Source organism: Hemiscyllium ocellatum, chromosome 3, assembly GCF_020745735.1.
Source record: "Hemiscyllium ocellatum isolate sHemOce1 chromosome 3, sHemOce1.pat.X.cur, whole genome shotgun sequence".
NCBI lineage: Eukaryota > Metazoa > Chordata > Chondrichthyes > Orectolobiformes > Hemiscylliidae > Hemiscyllium > Hemiscyllium ocellatum.
In genome coordinates this window covers 3474317-3491128 of record NC_083403.1, presented here as the reverse complement: position 1 = coordinate 3491128, position 16812 = coordinate 3474317, and the positions used below count along the sequence as shown (strand labels likewise).

The window sequence follows — 16812 nt, the reverse complement described above, 5'->3', positions numbered from 1 at the left end:
CCACTTTTCACCCCCAAACCCCTCACCCTGACCCCACCCTCCCACCTTTCACCCCCAAACCCCTCACCCCGACCACACCCTCCGACCTATCACCCCCAACCCCTCACCCCGACCACACCCTCCCACCTTTCACCCCCCAAACCCTCACCCCGACCTCACCCCCTCACCCCGACCTCACCCGCCCACCTTTCACCCCCTCACCCCGACCCCACCCGCCCACCTTTCACCCCCCAAACCCTCACCCCGACTGCACCCTCCCACCTTTCACCCCCCAAACCCTCACCCCGACCACACTCTCCCACCTTTCACCCCCGACCACACTCTCCCACCTTTCACCCCCGACCACACCCTCCCACCTTTCACCCCCCAAACCCTCACCCCGACCCTGACACCCCCAAAACCCTACCACCAATCCTTGCCCCCCCAAACCCAGATCTTTCACCCCCAGTCGCTAAACTCAATCCTTCCTCCCCCCCCCCCCCCCCCCAAACCGTAACCCTGACCCTTCCCCCAAATTCTAACCCTGACCTTTCAACCCTGACCCCATCCACCTGGCCCTTCACCCTTCTAAACCCTAACCCCAACCCTTCATTCCCAAACACTAACCCCAACCCCATCTCCTGACCCTTCCCTTCCAAATCCTAACCCCGACCCTTCCCCAAACTCTAACACTGACCTTTCAACCCTGACCCTTCACTGCCAAACCCTAAACCCGATCCTTCACCCCACTAAAACTCACCCCGAACCCATCCCCTGACCCTACACCCCCAAATCCTCACCCCCACCCTTCAACCTACCAAACACTCAGCCTGACCCCATTCCTCTGATCCTTTGCCCTTCCAAACCCTCATCCCGACCCCATCCACCTGACCCCCAACCCCCAAAAACGTCGACCTGGCCCCATTGCCTGATCCCTCCCTCCCCAAAGCACACTTCCTGCTTTATTCCCTGCCTGCCTGTCTCCCTCCCTCCCTGTTGAGTTGATGCTGAATTGCCTGGGTTTGTTTGAAATGCAGGAAGAAAAGGAAGGTGACTCTTCGAAGGATTCACTGGAGGATCTCTTTCCTGAGGAGGAAGAGCATGGCACAGGAAGTGAGCACCTCTCTATTTTGCATTCACTCTCTATCTCTGTTCTTCGGCTTCCCTCTACCTCCCTGTTTTATCCGTTCTCCCACACTTGCTCTATTCCTCCCTCTTCGGCATCCTCTCACCCTCTTCTCACTACCCTCTCTCTTTCCCCCCCACCCTACTTCCACCCTCCCTCTCTCTTGCACTCTCGGGGAAATGTCGACCTGTATGCCAGATCCCTCTGTACGTTAATGTTACTGAGGGTTCTGCTATTTTCTGTATACCTCCCTCCTGCATTAGACTTTCCAAAATACCTCAGCTTGCATTTACACAGAGTCAACTCCATCTGCCCTTTCTCTGGCCAAGCCTCTAGTCTGTCTACATCCTGCTGTATCCTCTGGCAATCCTCCTCATTATCCACAGCTCCCTCAATCTTTGTGTTGTTTACAAACTTACTAATCAGGCCTCCGACATTCTCCACCAGATCATTTATATCTGTAATAAACAACAGAGGTCCCAGCACTGCTACCTGTGGGACACCACCCGTCACAGATCTCCACACTCTATGGCAATGCCAGTTCTGTATCCATCTTACCAGCTCACCACGATCCCATGCTTTCTGTATCCGCCTGCCATGAAGGAGCTTGTGAAAGGTCTTGCTAAAGTCCATCTAGACAACATCTACCACCCTGCCCTCTTCAGTCATCGCTGTCACTTCCTCAACTACCTCAATCACGTTTGTGAGACCCCCCTGCCCTTGTACAAAGCCATGCTGCCTCTCACTAATAAGTCTGTATTTTTCCAAATGTGAGTCAATCCTGTTCCTGAGAATCTGGTCCAATAATTTCCATACCATGATGTAAGGCTCACCGGCCTGTAATGTCCCAAATTATCCCTGTTGTCGTCTTAAACAAAGGAACAACTTTAGCTTTTCTCTGGGTCTCTCTCTGTTTCCTTTGCTGAATGAGCTGGTCCCCCCCCTCCTCCTCTTTGGGTGGTCTTTCCCCCCCCCCCCTCTCTGGGTTCCCCCCCCCCCCCCCTCTCTGGGTATCCCTCCTCCCCCTCCTCTCTGGATCCCTCCCCCCTCTGCTCTCACATGTAGCTTGGCTCTCCGTGGTGTATTTTCACAGCTCCTCTGTGTGTTTCTCTCTGCCGCAGTCAGTCACCCTCATGGCAGCAGTGCTGTTGCAGCTGCTCAGCAGGGTGGATATGAGATCCCTGCCCGCCTGAGGACCCTGCACAACCTGGTGATCCAGTATGCCTCTCAGGGACGCTATGAGGTGGCAGTGCCCCTCTGCAAGCAGGCACTGGAGGATCTGGAGAAGACTTCAGGCCATGATCACCCTGATGTAGCGACCATGCTCAACATCCTGGCACTGGTGTACAGGTGAGCACTACACCGGGCATGGGGTACATGTTGCCAGGCAGCCTGTGTCTCAGTGTTGTCCGTATCTGATGTGTGCTGAAGCATCTCTCTCTGATATCTCTACACAGGGACCAGAATAAATACAAGGAGGCTGCCCATCTGTTAAACGATGCCCTGTCCATCCGAGAGAAGACCTTGGGCAAGGACCACCCAGCTGTAAGTGGAGGATGCTGCTGCGGAGACCGGGAGGCAGCATGTGGGATCGGGTCCTGAGCAAACAACCGCCCCCAGACCTGCACTGTCCGCCCCAACCACACATCAGCTGCCCCATGGCCTCCACCCCTGTACCATCTGCCCCCATCCCACCCCCATTTGGCTCCCCCCAACTGCACCCACCTGTACCTCATTCCTCATTCAGTCATCCCCATCCGCACTCCACCCAACCTCATCCCCACTCCCCACCTTCATCACATACCCCAGGGACATGGACAGCACAGGGTTAGATATGATTAGATTAGATTACTTACAGTGTGGAAACAGGCCCTTCGGCCCAACAAGTCCACACCGACCCGCCGAAGCGCAACCCACCCATACCCCTACATTTACCCCTTACCTAACACTACGGGCAATTTAGCATGGCCAATTCACCTGACCCGCACATCTTTGGACTGTGGGAGGAAACCGGAGCACCCGGAGGAAACCCACGCAGACACAGGGAGAACGTGCAAACTCCACACAGTCTGTCGCCTGAGTTGGGAATTGAACCCAGGTCTCGGGCGCTGTGAGGCAACAGTGCTAACCACTGTGCCACCGTGCCGCCCAACAATATGGAGTAAAGCTGCCTCTACATGGTCCCCATCAAACACCCCAGGGACATGGACAGCACAGGGTTAGATATGGAGTAAAGCTCCCTCTACACTGTCCCCATCAAACCCTCCCAGGACAGGGACAGCATGGAGTTAGATACGGAGTAAAGCTCCCTCTGTACTGTTGCAAATGTGTTGCTGGTCAAAGCACAGCAGGCCAGGCAGCATCTCAGGAATAGAGAATTCGACGTTTCGAGCATAAGCCCTTCATTTCCCTCTGTACTGTCCCCATCAAACCTTCCCAGGACAGGGACAGCACGGGGTCAGTTAAAGAGGAAAGCGCGTTGTTTTCTTGTTTTGAATGATGTTGGGTTTCAGGGAGAAGGGGGTCCCAGCTTGAAGAGCTTGTTGATTGACCAATAACTGTTTGTTGTGAGCAGGTAGCAGCGACGCTGAATAATCTCGCCGTTCTGTACGGCAAACGAGGCAAGTACAAAGAAGCTGAGCCTCTGTGTAAGAGAGCGTTGGAAATCCGGGAGAAGGTAAGCATTCTGTGCTTGCAGTGTCGCGTGATAGCGGTCAGTTACATGATGGAGCTGTCAGACTGTTCACAACAATACAGAGATATCACCTCGAATGCTTCAAGGTGCAGAGGGAGATAAGGTTACACCAGCACTGAGGGAGTGCCACACTGTCCCAGTGTCAGTACTGAGGGAGTGCCACACTGTCACAGTGTCAGTACTGAGGGAGTGCCGCACTGTCACAGCATCAGTGCTGAGGGAGTGTCGGAGGGTCAGTGCTGAGGGAGTGCCGCACTGTCACAGGGTCAGTTCTGAGGGAGTGCCACACTTTTGAGTCTCCTGTGTAGCCTGATGAACGTGTGCATAAAATATGTTGAGGACGGATTCTTTGGGTAGTGCATTCTCAGGGGCCAGGTTTCAGATTCTTCATTCATGGACTGCAGGTATCCCTTGCTGAGCCAGCATTTTGCCCATCCCTAAACCACTGCAGTCCTTGATGTCCACAGGGCTTTTCAGAAGGGAGTTCCAGTATTTTACCAAGCAGCACTGAAGAAAAGATAATAATTTTCCAAGTCACGGTGTTGTCTGATTTGGAGGGGATCTTGTAAGTGCTGGAGTTCCTGTGTGTCTGTTACTGTTGTCCTTTGGATGGTAGAGTTTACAAGTTTAAAAGCTGCCTGCCACTGTGCAGTGACCCATGAATAACTAATGATCACATCATCAAGGACCCTTTAGGTAACATTCCACATTCAGAGTGAGAGTGAGAAGCCTCTGTTGTCTTCAGCTTCAAATTGGCACTTACGAGGTATTATGGCCGACATTGACTAAAATTAACCAGAAAAATCATTTTAAAAAAGCAGACATTTGACAGCCATGGCGGCCTTTAAGGAGATCTTTAATCCCATTTAACAAAGGTATTGCGAAAAGAATACGCTCAGAAGGAAACACCAGTGTTGTTCACAAGAGAAGTGAACATTGGTAGCAAAGTGAAGGAAAGCCCAGCCATATTGTGAACATTCTGGTCTGGCAGGAGATTGCGCAGGTTTGAAACTGGCAAAGAACGACAAAGAACAAAAGGCGAAATTTCAGCATGAGGCACGTCACACGGGGAGTATACTGACAAAGAAACGGGTCTCTGGACACATTGAAATCAAAAAGATTAGCTGAAGTCAGCACTGTCCCTTAGACTGAGAAATGGGAGAATTACCACTGGAAATGAGTGCACGGCAGCAATTTTGACCAGTTATAGTGCCTGTGTTCATTGTAGAACGCAAATAACATGCGGCATGACTGAAACCCAGGGGGTACAAGACAGGAAGGAACTTGAAGGCAGTGCTTCACAAATATACTGGGGTTTTTTGAGGAATAACTAGAATAGTTAAGGCAAACCAGTGAGTATGGTGTATTTGCATTTTCAGAAGCCTTTTCATAAGGTCTCTTACGAAAGGTTAGTGAGCAATATTAACAGACTGGGGGGGGTAATATATTGGCATGGTTTGAGAATTGGTTGACAGGAAACGGAGTGTGTGAATAAATAGCTCTTTTTTCAGATTGTAGCCTGTGACCATAGGTTTGCAAGGACGGGTGTTTAGGCTACAGCTATTCACAGTATATATAAAGGACCTTAACTTGGGAACTGAATGCAGCATGCTGACAATACAAAACTGGGTGGGATTGTGGTTTGTGAGGAGAACGCATGGAGACTTGAAGGCCATTTAGACATGATCAGTGAGTCTGCAAACACATGGCAGATACAATACAATGTGACTAAATGTGAAAGTTATCCAAATTGGTGTGAAGAAACAGAAAGGGAGACTATGATTTAAACAGTGGTCTATTGGGAAGTGTGGATGTATAAAGGGACCTGGGAATCCTAATAGATCAGTCAATGAAAGTAGACAGGCAGTTGCAGCAAGCAATTAGGAAGGCAAATGATACAATGCCCTCCAGTGCAGAAGGATTGGAATTGAGAAATAGTGATGTCTTCCTGCAGTTATACAAGGTCTTGGTGAGAGCACACCTGGAGCACTGCATGCAGGTTCGGTCTCTCTACCTAAGGACGGACAGACCTCCCATAGAGGGTCTACAGTGGGGGTGGGTCCCTGGACTGATACTGGGATGGTAGGACTCTCCCATGAGAGAGATTGGTTCAACTGGGCCTGTATTCACTGGAGTTTAGAAGGATGAGTGGAATATGATTGAAATGTCTAAAATCCAGCAGAGTTGGACAGATTAGACACAGGGTGAATGTTTCCATGCATGGGAATCCAGAACCAGCCGTCATAGTCCCAGGATACTGAGATGAGGAAATATTTCTTCACTCAGACGTGACTAAACCTGTGGGATTTACTACTACAGGCAGCTGTGGTGACAGGTTTCTGAGTGTATTCAAGAAAGAGATTGATAATCTCTTTGATTATCGCAACATCGAAGGATATTGCAAGGTTTGTGAAGGTTTGTAGCTCAGGTTGAGGTTTAGGGTGTAGGTTTGCTCGCTGAGCTGTAGGTTCGATATCCAGACGTTTCATTACCTGGCTAGGTAACATCATCAGTGGCGACCTCCAAGTGATGTTACTTAGCCAGGTGATGAAACGTCTGGATATCAAACTTACAGCTCAGTGAGCAAACCTACACCCTAAATCGAAGGATATGGGGAATTGGCACATACCCCCTCATGTCTGCAGATGCTCCCACAGTCCAAAGATGTACAGGTTAGGGTGGATTGGCCATGTTAAATTATCCATAGTGTCCAGGGATGTGAAAGCTAGGTAAATTACCTGTGGGACATTTATGGGGACAGGGTGAGATCTTCGTATAGACTCAGTGGTCACATTCCACACTGTAGGGAATACATATTTGGGGAAAGTGGGAATATGGCAATAAGATCGAGGATTAGCCCTGATCGTGTTTGTACTTGCAGTTTCATGTTCTGTGTCTCACTGTGCCAGTGGTATTTTGTGAAGAATTGTGGCCTCAGCACTGATCTGTGTTGTGGATGTACTGAGCTGTCTGACATGGCGTTTTCCTTACATAGGTCCTGGGCAAAGATCACCCTGATGTGGCCAAACAGCTGAATAATCTGGCACTGCTGTGTCAGAACCAGGGCAAGTATGAGGAAGTGGAGTACTATTACAGACGTGCCCTGGAAATCTATGAGTCTCGGCTTGGACCTGATGATCCAAATGTGGCCAAGACCAAGAACAACCTGGTAAGCTGTCAGGGTCAGACCGGTGGGCAGGGCCCGGTGGGGGGGTGTGGGCGGGGCCCAATGGGGGTGTGGGGGTGTGTGGGTGGGGCCCAATGGGGGTATGGGCGGGGGCTCGGTGGGGGTGTGTGGGTGGGGCCCGTGGGGGTGTGGGCGGGGCTCAATGGGGGGTGAGGGGGGGCCCAATGGGGGTGTGGGCGGGGGCTCGGGGGGGGTTGTGGGCAGGGCCCGGTGGGGGGGTTGTGGGCAGGGCCCGGTGGGGGTGGCAAATGGGGTGTGGGCGGGGCAAAATGGGGTGTGGGCGGGGCCTGTGGGGGGTTGTGGGCGGGGCCCAATGGGGGTGTGGGTGGGGCCCGGTGGGGGGATGGGTGGGGCTCGGTGAAGAAGTGAATGGCAGCGAGGTGTTGGGAATGAAATTGAGCTTTGTGGGAAAGCAGTGGGTGGTGGGGTGTACAAGGGAAGAGCAGCAGTGTAGCAGGATGTTGTGGGAGCACAGTGCAAAAGGATGGGGTACTGAGAGAGGTCAGGGAGTACTGAGGGTTTATTGTGAGTGGGGAAATAGGATAACAGAAGAATGTAGGGAATTCTGAGGGAGTACAGGGTGTTAGTGGGGCTGGGGGAGCTGGGACATGATGGTTTGGCTTTGTTGTGACTAACCCCCTCCTGTCCACTGATCCTGCCCGGATGTCCCTGTGGAAGGGCACTGATGTGGAGACTGGCAGGGAGCTCGGAAGGATTCCGAAAGACATGATATGTTGGATGAGTGAGGAAACTCAAAAATTCCAGGGTGGATTGGGTGCACGGACAGGGTAGCAGTTGGTAATTGTATCCTTAGACGGTGGGAGAGAGGTGATGATCAGGAAGGTGGTTGTCCCTGGGTCAGTCAGGCCTGTTGGCACCTGCTCCTGCCAGATACTGGCCTGTGTTCACACTGCCCCTCCTGCTCTGAGTTCAAAGTGGATGTACTAAGCTGGTCACTGATTTCTCTCTGGCAGGCATCGTGCTATCTGAAGCAAGGCAAGTACAAGGAGGCTGAGACTCTGTACAAGGATATCCTGACACGTGCTCATGAAAAGGAATTTGGATCAGTCAACGGTACATTCCCCAACAAATTCTAAAACATGGGTCCTGAGAACAGAACGTTTATCAAACAAATTGAAGACCATGAGGGAAATAAATTCCCACTACAAAACCAAACTTCACTCATCTCTCGTTCACTTACCATCGAAACCCATCTCTATCTCCCCATTAAAACGCCTTCCCTCTATTTCTCCATTGAACCCTCTTCATCTGTCGTTCCATTAGAACCTCTTGCCTCTGTCTCTCCACCCACACCCCTCCCTCTGTCTCTCCACCCAGGCCCCTCCCTCTGTCTCTCCACCCAGGCCCCTCCCTCTGTCTCTCCACCCACCCCCCTCCCTCTGTCTCTCCACCCAGGCCCCTCCCTCTGTGTCTCCACCCAGGCCCCTCCCTCTGTCTCTCCACCCAGGCCCCTCCCTCTGTCTCTCCACCCACCCCCCTCCCTCTTATTGCTTTTTGACCTTCACTGATGTTTAATGGCATTTCACGTGAAGGGGACGGTATGATGTGAATAATTTATTGAAGGGGGAGATGGGATTAGTGACTGGGGTAGGGTGTACAACAGGATTGGTTAGGGATGACACTTGGTGCATTTGGAGGGACGTTGAGGTTGAGGAAGTGTGACAGGGACAGTGAGGTGCTGGGGACGGGGAAGGGGACAGTAAGATGCTGGGGACGGGGAAGGGGGCAGTGAGATGCTGGGGACGGGGAAGGGGGCAGTGAGATGCTGGGGACGGGGAAGGGGACAGTGAGATGCTGGGGACGGGGAAGGGGGCAGTGAGATGCTGGGGACGGGGAAGGGGGCAGTGAGATGCTGGGGACGGGGAAGGGGGCAGTGAGGTGCTGGGGACGGGGAAGGGGGCAGTGAGGTGCTGGGGACGGGGAAGGGGGCAGTGAGGTGCTGGGGACGGGGAAGGGGGCAGTGAGATGCTGGGGACGGGGGAAGGGGACAGTGAGGTGCAGGGGACGGGGAAGGGGACAGTGAGATGCTGGGGACGGGGAAGGGGACAGTGAGATGCTGGGGACGGGGAAGGGGGCAGTGAGATGCTGGGGACGGGGAAGGGGGCAGTGAGATGCTGGGGACGGGGAAGGGGGCAGTGAGATGCTGGGGACGGGGAAGGGGGCAGTGAGATACTGGGGACGGGGAAGGGGGCAGTGAGATGCTGGGGACGGGGAAGGGGGCAGTGAGGTGCTGGGGACGGGGGAAGGGGGCAGTGAGATGCTGGGGACGGGGGAAGGGGACAGTGAGGTGCTGGGGACGGGGAAGGGGGCAGTGAGATGCTGGGGACGGGGAAGGGGGCAGTGAGGTGCTGGGGACGGGGGAAGGGGGCAGTGAGATGCTGGGGACGGGGGAAGGGGACAGTGAGGTGCTGGGGACGGGGAAGGGGACAGTGAGGTGCTGGGGACGGGGAAGGGGGCAGTGAGATGCTGGGGACGGGGAAGGGGGCAGTGAGATGCTGGGGACGGGGAAGGGGGCAGTGAGATGCTGGGGACGGGGAAGGGGGCAGTGAGATGCTGGGGACGGGGAAGGGGGCAGTGAGGTGCTGGGGACGGGGAAGGGGGCAGTGAGGTGCTGGGGACGGGGAAGGGGACAGTGAGATGCTGGGGACGGGGAAGGGGGCAGTGAGATGCTGGGGACGGGGAAGGGGACAGTGAGGTGCTGGGGACGGGGAAGGGGACAGTGAGGTGCTGGGGACGGGGAAGGGGGCAGTGAGATGCTGGGGACGGGGAAGGGGGCAGTGAGATGCTGGGGACGGGGGAAGGGGACAGTGAGGTGCTGGGGACGGGGAAGGGGGCAGTGAGGTGCTGGGGACGGGGAAGGGGGCAGTGAGATGCTGGGGACGGGGGAAGGGGACAGTGAGGTGCTGGGGACGGGGAAGGGGGCAGTGAGATGCTGGGGACGGGGAAGGGGGCAGTGAGATGCTGGGGACGGGGAAGGGGACAGTGAGGTGCTGGGGACGGGGAAGGGGACAGTGAGATGCTGGGGACGGGGAAGGGGGCAGTGAGATGCTGGGGACGGGGAAGGGGGCAGTGAGATGCTGGGGACGGGGAAGGGGGCAGTGAGATGCTGGGGACGGGGAAGGGGGCAGTGAGATGCTGGGGACGGGGAAGGGGGCAGTGAGGTGCTGGGGACGGGGAAAGATGTGTGGGTGATGTAAGTATGGAGAGCAGCGAGGGGAACAGGGTGTTATGGATGGTGATTGTTACTCAGAGCGGTTTGGGGTGGAGGGTGGGGATAATGTAGGCAGTGGGGAGGGGTGTTGGTGTTGGCTGGCTTGGAGCTGTCTGATATATTCTGGCTGTTTCTAGGTGAGAATAAACCCATCTGGATGCATGCTGAGGAACGTGAAGAGCTCAGCAAGGTGAGTGACACTGTCTCCATCTCCTCCCTGTTACTGTTGGGATTGAGTCAACTCTACTGTGGAGCTCAGTGTTAGCAAACCTCTACCTGAACTACCAGGCTGCATCGTTTGTTTCCAAAGGCCAAATCTCCGAAAGCTGAAGTTTACAACTATATTAGATATGAATTACAGGCAAGAAATCGAAAAACAATAAATTAGTCATTTAAACAGTAAGTCATTGTTAAAAATGGCCATTAAGAAGTGTCAGAGAGTGTCTGCTCAGACAAGGATGCATTCCACTCCCAAGCATCCCAGATGTCCACCTATTTTGAACCACGTGCTTCACCCCCCCCTCCCCCCGTCATCCAGACAGCCCTCCAGCACACCGTCACCATTCCCCGTTCCTCTAACACCCCCTCCCAATGCAATAAAGAGAGTTCCCCCTTGTCCTCACCTACCATCCCACCCCAGTCTATGCATCAGCCTTTAACATTTCTACCAACTCCAACTAGACCCCATAACCAAGAACCTTTTCCCCTCCCCATCCGTCTCAGCCTTCTGCAAGGACCATTCCCTCTGCCAGTCCTTGGTTTGTGCCAGGCTCCCACCAACTCCCCCCACAGTCCCTTCCCCTGCAACTGGAAAAGATGCAAGACCTGCTGGGACCCCACCCCCCTCACCTCCACCCAGGGCTCCACCCAGTCCTTCCAGGTGGGACAGAGGTTCACCTACCTCTCCTCCAACCGAGTTTTCTGCGTCACATGCTCCCGCTGTGTTCTTCTCTACATCAGGGAGACTGAACGTTAACTTAGGGAATGGTTCACCGAGCATCGGAGCCAGGCCTGCAGGGGCTGACCCAACCTCCCAGTCACCGTCCTCCCCACTCCCTTTCCAATATTCCTTGGCCTCCTACATTGCCACAACGAACCAAACCACAACTTGGAGGGAGAATACTTCATCTTCCATCTGGAGGACTCAACATTGAGTTTTCCAGCTTCAAATCACCTCCGTCCCTATCCCCAACTCCCTTCCCAGTCCCTCCCCCTCCCTTCCACTCCTCCCTGCCATCAACCGGATCCATCCTTCCCATTGACCAACCAGGTCATACCCTCTACCTATCTTCACCTATCCCCACCTCACCAACCTGCCCCCGCCACCCCCTTTATCTGCAACTCGCCCCACACCCAGCCCCAGTCCTGAAGAAGAGTTACATCCGAAACATTGACTTCTCCAGCTCCTAATCCTGCCTGGCTTGCTGTGTTCTTCCAGCCTCCTGCCTGTCTAATTAAGAAGTGTCAAGCATGTGACTGTTTCATAATAAAACTGACCCTTTATTGAAAATGTAAGAGCAGAGAGCTATTGATAACGGCAAGGTGCCAGGCTGCTCAGCAGTGGGAAAGGGTTGGAAATGGAGGCTGTGCACACACACCCTTGGTTATAAAGAACCTTTATCTGAGTTTGTAACCACCTCTGGAGATACACAGCACAATTCATTCGCAAGAGTAGAATCATCACCCCTCCCTTGGTTTTCAATCCCCACCCCCAGGGATTTCCATTCCCTCCCCCAGGCAGTGATCAGCTCAACTGTACAAAACAGGTCAGGACACTGTGCTCCTGTCTCATCTCGGCCTAAGCTTCACTCAGACTCTCTTTCATTGTCCCCTTCAGTCTCTCCCTCCTTCCCAGATTCCCTCCCTTCAAATCCAACAGACTCCCAATCCTTGACCCTCAGGAACACACTCTCTTCCCCCATTTCCTGACTGCACCACCCTGCAAGAGTGCGAGAGAGACAGTGTTCACAGCAGGAGCGATGGAGACTATCCCAGTGTGCCGTCCCCTCTGCGGGGTCTGCCCTGCCAGTGGGACAGGATATATCCCGGGATAGTTGTGGTAGTGTCTGGGACATTGCCTGTCAGGTATGGTTCTGAGAGTATAACTATGTCAGATTGTCCCTTGGCTGGTCTGTGAGACAGCTCTCCCAATGTTGGCACTAGCCCCTGATGTTAGTGAGGACAACTTTTACAGGGTCGACAGGGTGGTTTCTGCTATTTCCATTGTCGAGGTCAATGCCAGGTGGTCCGTTTCCTTCCTTTGCTGATAGGAATTGATACGACAGAGTGACCTACAAGGCCGTTTCAGAGAGCAGTTGAGAGTCACCACATTACTGTGTCACCTGTAGGCCAGACCAGGTAATGACAGCCTTCCTTCCCTAAAGGACTTTAATGAACCAGATGGGTTTTTCAGACGCTGGACATTGGTAGATTCTTAATTCCAATTGATTTTTTAAAAATCCAATTCAAATCCCACTATGTGCCATGCTGGAATTTAAACCTGGATCTCCAGAACATCAGATGAGTTTCTGGATTGATATCTGGCCATAATACCTCACCACCTTGCACAGCCAAGCTAAGGCTGCAGATAAGGAGTGAGATGCCCGATCCTCAGTCACAAAGGACCCTTGAGTTAACAAAATCCCAAGTGGCCAAGAAGGAAGATGTGAAACATCAGGAACAGGCAGAGTCTGTGCAGCCCCTTGAGCCTGTTCCCTAATCTCATGGGCCCTACCTCATCCACACACTCCCTCATGAAGAAACATCGAGTGATCGGAAATCTAAAATTATCAATTTGCGGAGCATCCCATGGTATTTGAAGAAATCTGCAACTTGTACGATACCAGAGCAGAGCACCTCACCTATTACGAGCAGAGAAAACCTAACCATCACAGTGGACAGAGATTGTGAGGTAAAGCTGGGTAAATCAGTGTGTGTGTAAGAGCTAATGAAGTTTATATGAGGAATAGGGAATTGAGGGAAGTCCTATATAATGGAGAGAACTGAGCTACTCAGGAGGCTTCTCATTGGAAATGCTGTTGTTTTGTCACAGGGCAAACACAAGGACAGTGCTCCCTACGCAGAGTATGGTGGCTGGTACAAGGCTTGCAAAGTTAACAGGTAAGCCAAGACCAATCAGTGAACAGAGCCACCCTGTGGGGGTAAGGAGGGCAGGGCAAGAGGGTGTGCTGTTTAACCACAGTGCTTCATACTCTCATACTCGAAACCTTCATTTAATGGCTGTAAAGGAAATATTCAGGCAAGGAAGTTATTTGTGGGAAGAGGTTCTGGCCATCTAATATTGTGCAATGGTCTCTTCAGAAAGTGCCACCGAGAGTTTGTGATAAATCTCCAACAATTATTGTGGCCAATTGGAGAAATCAACTTGCCAACAGCAGTCAGGGAAATAGGTTCATAATATTTCAGCTCCCAGATTCGAAGCTGTACAGTAGGACGTGAGAATCGGAGGGGGAAGGGGGTCGTGATCTCGGTGGGTATTTATTATAGACCTCCAAATAACAGCGAGGAGATAGGAGAGAGCTTTTGTTGGCAGGATAAGTAAGGTCGTGAGATTTCTATTCCCCCAGGATAGATGGGAAAAAAGTATACTGTGGGCATGAAAGGGAAGACATTATAGGAATGTGTGCAGAAGAATGTTCTGGAACAGTACCTTTCTGGGCCTACCCAAGGAGGGGACTGCTGGACCTGGTCCTGGGAAATGAGGCAGGCCTAGTGAAGAACATCAGAGTGGAGAAGTGTTTGGGGAAATAGTGATCATAATGTAATATGGTTCAATATTAAGTTGGAAAAGGATGAAAGTTAGTCAAGGATTAAGATGCCAGGCTAAAAAAGGGCCGATTTTCAGAGTCTATTGGTGGACCTGGAGTGGGTTGTTTGGAAACACGTTCGGGTGGATAAAAGTGTGCATGAGAAAGGGGATCTTCAAAAGAGAGAAGGATAGTGTGAGAGCGAGGTACATCACCCTGAGAAACAAAGGCAGGGTACCTGGATGGCGAAGGGTATTGATGAGAAAGTAAGGAAGAGAAAGGAGGCAAACAAAGCATTATCAGAATAATAATAGGAACAGAAATCAGGGAAAGTGTCTCAAATGCAGGAGAGAGGCTGAGGAAGGTTAGGAGGAAGCATGAGGCTGCACTAAAATAAACGGTAACATGTTCTTCAGACATATTAATCGTCAAAGCTTAGTGAAGGATGGAGTGGGGCCATAAGGAACAAGCAGGGTAGGCTGCTCACTGAAGCCAAGGATATGACAGATAGTACTAAATGAATACTTTGCTCTGTCTTTGCCAAAATAGAAGATGATGCCAATGGCCCAGTTGAAAATGTGGATGTTGAGCCACTGAGCAGTATAGTGATAGATAAAGGGGAGGCTAGCAGCTTTCCAGGTAGGGAAATCGCCGGGCCCAGATGGGATGCAGCTTGGATTATTGACTGAGGGAAGGGGGCAAATCATAGAACTGCTGAGAGAAATTTTCCAGGCCCCTCTGAACACAGGATAACTCCCAAAGGATTACAAACCTGACACCGTTGTTTAGGAAAAGGGGTGAAGCTTAACCCAGGAAACCGCAGACCTGTCACCCTGACAGCAACAGTGGGGGGAACGGACAGAGGCCAGAATACAGAATTAGAGAAAAATAAGTCAACATGGTTTTGTCAAGGGCAGGTCATTTCTGACAAATTTAACTGAGTTCTTTGAGGTAACGCAAACAGTGGATGAGGGTAGTGCTGTGGATGTTATATATTTGGACTTTCAGAAAGTATTTTGTACAGTGCCAAATGGCAGGTTGGTTAGCGAGTGAGAAATATGAGGGATTGGTGGGGCCTTGACTGCTTGGATTAGAAGGTGGCTAATAGATGGGGAACAGAGGGTATGGAGAGATGGGCATTCCTCGGATTGGAGTCACAGAGATGTACAGCACAGAAACAGACTCTTCAGTTCAACTTGTCCATGCCATAAGACCATAAGAAATACAAGTGGAAGTAAGGCCATTTGGCCCATCGAGTCCACTCCGCCATTTAATCATGGCTGATGGACATTTCAGCGCCACTTCTCCGCACTCCCCCCATATTCCTTAATTCCTTGTGAGATGAAGAGTTTATCAATCTCTGCCTTGAAGATATTTACCGTCCCAGCCTCCACTGCGCTCCGTGGTATGAATCCCACCGGCCCACCACTCTCTGGCTGAAGAACTGTCTCCTCATTTCTGTTTGAAATTGACCCCATCCAATTCTAAGGCTGTGCCCACGGGTCCTAGTCTCCCCACCTGATGGAAACAGTTTCCCAGTGTCCACCCTTTCTAAGCCATGCATTATCTTGTAAGTTTCTATTAGATCTCCCCTCAACCTTCTAATCTCTAATGAATACAATCCCAGGATCCTCAGCTATTCATCGTATGTTCCGCCTGCCATTCCAGGGATCATCCGTGTGAATCTCCGCTGGACACGCTCCAGTGCCAGTATGTCCTTCCTGAGGTGTGGGGACCAAAACTGGACACAGTACTCCAAATGGGGCCTAACCAGAGTTTTATAAAGTCTCAGTAGCACATCGCTGCTTTTACATTCCAACCCTCTTGAAATAAATGACAACATTGCATTCGCTTTCTTAATCACGGACTGAACCTGCAAGTTAACCTTTAGAGAATCCTGGACTAGCATTCCCAGATCACTTTATACTTTGGCTTTATGAATTTTCTCACCGGTTAGAAAATACTCAATGCCTGTATCCTTTTTACCGAAGTACAAGACCTCGCATTTGCTCACATTTACTTTCACCAGCCATTTCCTGGACCACTCTCCCAAACTGTCTCAATCCATCTGCAGCCTCCCCACTTCCTCAGTACTACCTGCCTGTCCACCTAACTTCGTATCATCGGCAAACTTCGCTAGAATGCCCCTGTCCCTTCATCCAGATCATTAATATATAAAATGAACAGCTGTGGCCCCAACACTGAACCCTGCCGGGCATCACTTGTCACCGGCTGCCATTCCGAAAAAAACCTTTTATCCCAACTCTCTGCCTCCTATCAGACAGCCGATCCTCAATCCATGCGAGTAGCTCACCTCGAACACCAGTATCAAAGGCCTTTTGGAAGTCTAGGTAGATAACATCCACTGGGTTTCCCTGGTCTAACCTACTTGTTACCTCTTCAAAGAATTCTAACAGGTTTGTCAGGCACAGCCTCCACTTAGTAAATCCATACTGAGTTGTTCTAATCCAACCCTGCACTTCCAAGAATTTAGAAATCTCATCCTTAACGATGGATTCTAGAATTTGACCTACAACCGAGGTTAGGCTAATCTGCCTATAATTTCCATCTTTTGTCTTGATCCTTTCTTGAACAAGGGGTTTACAACAGCAATTTTCCAATCATTTGGGACTTGCCCTGACTCCAGTGATTTTTGAAAGATTACAACCAACACCTCCGCTATTTCCTCAGCCACCTCTCTCAGAACTCTGGGATGTATCCCATCGGGGCCAGGAGATTTATCAATTTTAAGACCTTTTAGCTTTACTAGCCCTTTCACCTTTGTAATGGCTACCATACTCAACTCTGCCCATTGACTCTCCTTAA

General features: G+C 51.6%; 1 protein-coding gene across 3 annotated transcripts in view; it reads left to right on the top strand.

The window, feature by feature from the left end:
* Positions 1–16812, top strand: part of klc1b (kinesin light chain 1b) — a 109160-nt gene that overhangs the window by 50731 nt on the left and 41617 nt on the right. For all 3 annotated transcript variants that reach the window (XM_060847907.1, XM_060847917.1, XM_060847926.1), the window contains exons 4-11: positions 1017–1092; positions 2227–2455; positions 2563–2650; positions 3681–3782; positions 6796–6969; positions 7962–8061; positions 10357–10409; positions 13272–13339. In XM_060847907.1, coding sequence (XP_060703890.1) covers positions 1017–1092; positions 2227–2455; positions 2563–2650; positions 3681–3782; positions 6796–6969; positions 7962–8061; positions 10357–10409; positions 13272–13339 — 890 coding nt within the window. The remainder of the gene's footprint in view (positions 1–1016; positions 1093–2226; positions 2456–2562; positions 2651–3680; positions 3783–6795; positions 6970–7961; positions 8062–10356; positions 10410–13271; positions 13340–16812) is intronic.